The 5,104-nt window shown below is 42.6% G+C and overlaps 1 protein-coding gene across 1 annotated transcript; it reads right to left on the bottom strand.

The window, feature by feature from the left end:
- Positions 1-3,384: 3,384 nt before the first annotated feature.
- LOC127675012 (signal peptidase complex subunit 3) lies at positions 3,385-4,804 on the bottom strand. Its single transcript, XM_052170912.1, has one exon. It carries the CDS (start codon positions 4,696-4,698, stop codon positions 4,156-4,158), a length of 543 nt encoding a protein of 180 aa, XP_052026872.1. The 5' UTR covers positions 4,699-4,804; the 3' UTR covers positions 3,385-4,155.
- Between the last annotated feature and the right edge of the window lie 300 nt (positions 4,805-5,104).

The raw sequence follows: 5,104 nt of genomic DNA, 5'->3' as shown, positions 1-5,104 counted from the left end.
AAACCTAGAGTATAAGATTAGGTAATCTCAGATTTTAACATTTCCATGCCTAGTGCCTGTATCGAGGCCTTGGAGTTGATCATTCTTATTGGTGTTCATGGTATAAATAAATTTAAGTTTATATTTGAATTATGTGTTGTCCTTGCTGGTCTTCCTATTTGCCCCATACTAAGGTGGTTTTGTTCCAACTTTTTTAAATATGCTAAATAAAAGGCACATATATGTGGTGGGAAAAGATCACCATTTATGTTGACTTGTCCAAAATAATTTTAATTATTTAGTATATTTAATTGTGTATTTATTAAAAATATATAGTTTAAATATATTGTATATGTTTATACAAATGTAAACAAGTGAAAGCCGTGAAATGTTTAATGAAAAAACCAGAAGCCAGAACTGGCTTAGTATGTACAATTCTACATATCTGATCATTATAATAGTTGGATCCCATATGCTTCTCCATGAGCTAACTGTATAGCTCTAGCCATTTTTATTGGAACAAATGTAATTAAACAGTGATATATTCATATGATACAATGTAAAATTATTGTTTTATATTTAATTATCTTACAAAAATGTTGTGTTTTATAAAAAAGAAAGAAAGAGCCAGGATATGTTTGGTAGAAGCACACTTTGGTGAATTGAAGGGAGTGCCTCTGCAGGCCCATGCTGAGGTATTCCTTCTCCCTGAGGGACCAGCCACATACAGTATAATATGGAATAGAGTTTATTCAGGGCATGGGGAGGGGAAGTAAGGAGAGAGAGAGAGAGAGAGAGAGAGAGAGAGAGAGAGAGAGAGAGAGAGAGAGAGAGAGAAAGAGAAAGAGACAGAGAGACAGAGACAGACAGACAGACAGAGAGACAGAGAGACCAAGAGACAGAGAAACAGAGACAGAGAAACAGAGAGAGAGACAGAGAGACAGAGACAGAGAAACAGAGAGAGACAGACAGTGAGAGAGACAGAAAAGAGAGAGGAGAGGCCAGTCAGGAACACATGGAGAGAAGGGGGAGGGCAATGGGGAAGAAAAGGGACAGAGAGTGAGGTTAGGACAGCAAGAGAGAGAGAGGAGGGGGAAAGCAGTCCTTTTTATAGTGAGTCAGGCACACCTGGCTCTTGCCAAGTAACTCTGGGGTGGATCCTAGAAGGAATGCTAACAAAAAAGTTTTCCTTATGCCATTTTCATACATATGAAAATGTGTGAATGAGGTTGACTATCCTCCCAGCCTTTTGTCTCCCCACTTTCCATGTCCCCTACCTCTGTGTAAGCCTTCCCCATTTATTATTCTTCATTCTACTTACACATCATATATGTTTTGTTAGCACATTCATCACTCTCCTTTAAAGCCTCTGTTTACTCCTCTCATGGGTCCCTTTCTGTTCACTTGGTATCCACATACACGTCCTACACTCATCCCTCCCCACCCCATTGTGTAACCCATATATGCAATTTAACTTATTCAGCCATAAAGATGAAATACATATAATATATTTATAATATATTATATATATATTATATATAATATAATATATATATAATATAATATATTTGTTTTGCCTATGATGGCTGATTTAATATATTTCAGTTCCATCCATTTCCTGGCAAATCTCACCTTTTTATTTTCCTTTATGGCTGAATAAATTAGATTGTGTCTGTATACCACATTTTCATATCTGCTGATGGACATCCAGGTTGATCCAATTTTCTGCTATTGTGAAAAACATGAATGTACAAGTGTTCCTGTGATAGGAAATAAAGTCCTTTGGGGATATGCTCAGGAATAGTATAGCTGGGTCACAGAGAGGTTAAATTTCTGGGTTTTGAGAAGCCCTAACACTCATTTCCATAGTGGTTGCAGCAGTATGCATTATTCTTTCTTTTTTTAAAAAAATTACTTAAATTCTCTCTTTTTTTTGTTTTAAGGAGTATTTTTATTTTTTATTCTATATATTCTTTATTTACATTTCAAATGATTTCCCTATTTCTGGATCCCCCCTCTCTGAAAGTCCCATAAGCCCTCTCCCCTCCCCCTGTTCCCCAATCCACCCCTTCCCACTTCCCTGTCCTGGTATTCCCCAACACTACTGCATTGAGCCTTTCCAAGATCAGGGGCCACTCCTTTCTTCTTGGGCATCATTTGATGTGTGGATTATGTATTGGGTATTCCAGTTTTCCAGGCTAATATCCACTTATTAGTGAGTGCATACCATGATTGATCTTTTGAGTCTGGGTTACCTCACTTAGTATGATGTTCTCCAGCTCCATTTGTCTAAGAATTTCATGAATTCATTGTTTCTAATGGCTGAATAGTACTCCACTGTGTAAATATATCACATTTTCTGTATCCATTCCTCCGTTGAGGGACATCTGGGTTCTTTCCAGCTTCTGGCTATTATATATAGGACTGTGAGGATGTGGAGAAAGAGGAACACTCCTCCACTGCTGGTGGGGTTGCAAGCTAGTACAACCACTCTGGAAATCAATCTGGCGGTTCCTCAGAAAACTGGGCACGACACTTCCGGAGGACTCTGCTATACCTCTCCTAGGCATATACCCAGAGGATTCCCCAGCTCGTAATAAGGACACATGCTCCACTATGTTCATAGCAGCCCTATTTATAATAGCCAGAAGCTGGAAAGAATCCAGATGTCCCTCAATGGAGGAATGGATAAAAAAAAAATGTGGTATACATTTTCTTTACACTCCAGATTTTAACCCTCTCCTGGTCCACGCTCCAACTGTTCCCCATCCCATACTTCCCCCCTCTCCCCCCCCCCCGTGTTTCCACGTGGATGTCCCCACCTTCCACCCCACCTGACCTCTAAACTCCCTGGGGCCTCCAGTCTCTTGAGGGTTAGGTGCATCTTCTCTGAATGAACCCAGACCCAGCAGTCCTCTACTGTATGTGTGTTGGGGGCCTCATATCAGCTGGTGTCTGCTGCCTGTTTGGTGGTCCAGTGTTTGACAGATCCTGGGGGCCAGATTAATTGAGACAGATGGTCCTCCTACAGGGTCACCCTCAGCTTCATTCAGCTTTTTCTAATTCAACAACAGAGGTCAGCAGCTTCTGTCCATTGGTTGGGTGCAAATATCTGCATCTGACTCTTTCAGATGCTTGTTGGGTCTTCCAAAGGGCAGTCATGCTAGGTCCCTTTCTGTGAGTACTCCATGGCCTCAGGGACAGCATCAGGCCTTGGGACCTCCCCTTGAGCTGGATCCCACTTTGGGCCTGTCACTATACTTCCACTATGAAGGAAGCAAACACACAGAGTGTGAAATGAGATATATTTCTATAGAAGGTTTTTTTTTAAACAACTTGAACACAAGCTACTTTTACATAAGATCAAGACAAAGGGTTTCAGAGTTACAAAAATACAATGTAAGTGACAAATGAAATTGTACTATGATGTCATCTCAGGTATGAGGGATGGAATAAACTTAGGGAATGAAAATATCCAAGATCAAAGTTAGACTTCATTTCTTTTGCTAGCTATTTAAGCTTGAAATGATTCCCCTAGCATCAGCCCATGTTTCTATTATATACATCCCGAGATTATTGGCAATACAATACAATTACATGTAAGAGAGTTTGTAAATGAAAAAATTAAACTATGAGTGTTACTATTACTCCAATACTTATCAAAACAGAGAGTTGCAGATAACTGTACATACCTAGCATCTAGTGGTAGAAAACATACAGACTGAAACTCAACAGGAAAATCATGCAACTGTTTTCAACTTTCACTGACAATATCAAAGCATTATTTTTTTCTAAGAAACAAAAGTAAAACACAAAAACTATTGGAGGAAAAACCTGGAAAGACCCATATTTCTCAGCCATTCAGCATATCAGTAACTGTGTTACAATGATTTAAAGAATAAACATATATTCACTCTTCAGGAAAACTTGTTAGTCACCTTATTTCCACCACTTATGGCATCTAACAAACGATCATGTTAACTGATTTTTTTTTCCAGGAATCAAGCATGCTTTACAAGAGATGAACAAATGTCTGCTTCTAAATCACATTCAGTGTAAGCATGCATGAATGCCACACACAAACTGTTACAGCACAAGTTTCTTCATGTTCTGACAGTTTTAAACTATGATTCCTTAGGTACACAGAAGTCCCTTTTCCGATGCAGAAGGTTTTCTTCAAAAAGTCGTGGCTATTTCATAGGAATCTGGAAATGGGACAGACACGCGTCCAGATCCAGTCACAAGAGGCAGGATCCCAGCAATCGGTATAACTTGCCAGGAGAGAGTCAGAGTGACATTCCTGTTTCCCTTGAGACCATGTCCATCGTCAAAGAAAAAATACTTGCTTTTGACGTCTTTCAGGTCCAGCTTGGGGTTCTCGCCTCGCAGAAGGATCTTGTCCCAGAGGACCACCTGGTTCACGGCGTTGCTTTTGGTGGAATATTCTGCCGACAGATAAAGGAAGAGCTGCTTGACGTTCCAGTCGAAAGTCTTCTCCAGATCCGCAGAGATGTGGAAGGTGATGAAGCCCAGGTCGCTCTTTTTTCTGGGTCCAGTGAAGTCTTCCACTTTTTTGAGCAGGATCCTGGAGACGTGCAGGCGCACGGGCGCGTTCCTGTCTTTGAAGGCGGTGGTGAGGATGCAGCCCAAGGTGAGCGCCGCCATGACGCTCAGCGTGAAGGCGAACAGCGAGTTGGCCCGGGACAGCAGGGTGTTCATCTTGCAGGATCAATCTGTGGCTCCCTCCACGCGGGCTCCGCTGGCGCTCGCTGGCTGGCTCTGCACGGGCGGGCGTGCTGTTTGCTCCGCGGTCCCTCTGCCTTCCTCTGGCTCGCGCGGAATGCTGGGCGCGCGCACGCGTCCCTGGAGCGCGCACCGCCCACGCGATGTCTCTCCCCCTCCTCCCCCCCCCCCCACCAAGTCACTAGTTAACCCTACAACCACTGTCTGCTCATAGTCTAAGGCACTTGGAGCATCTGATAGAAAGCGGCAGGGTGGCTCAGGGGGGCCTTGAGCTGTCTCACCCTCACACCGGAACACAGTCCCTGAAGGTCCCTGCTTCCACAGCCTCCACCCCAGCACACAAAGCACACAAAGCCCTGGCCAGGGAACCCTCTCTCTCTGC

The sequence above is a fragment of the Apodemus sylvaticus genome, chromosome X (assembly GCF_947179515.1).
Source record: "Apodemus sylvaticus chromosome X, mApoSyl1.1, whole genome shotgun sequence".
In the NCBI taxonomy this organism is placed as follows: Eukaryota; Metazoa; Chordata; class Mammalia; order Rodentia; family Muridae; genus Apodemus; species Apodemus sylvaticus.
The sequence above is the reverse complement of the archived record's forward strand: the minus strand, read 5'-3'. Positions and strand labels throughout refer to the sequence as shown.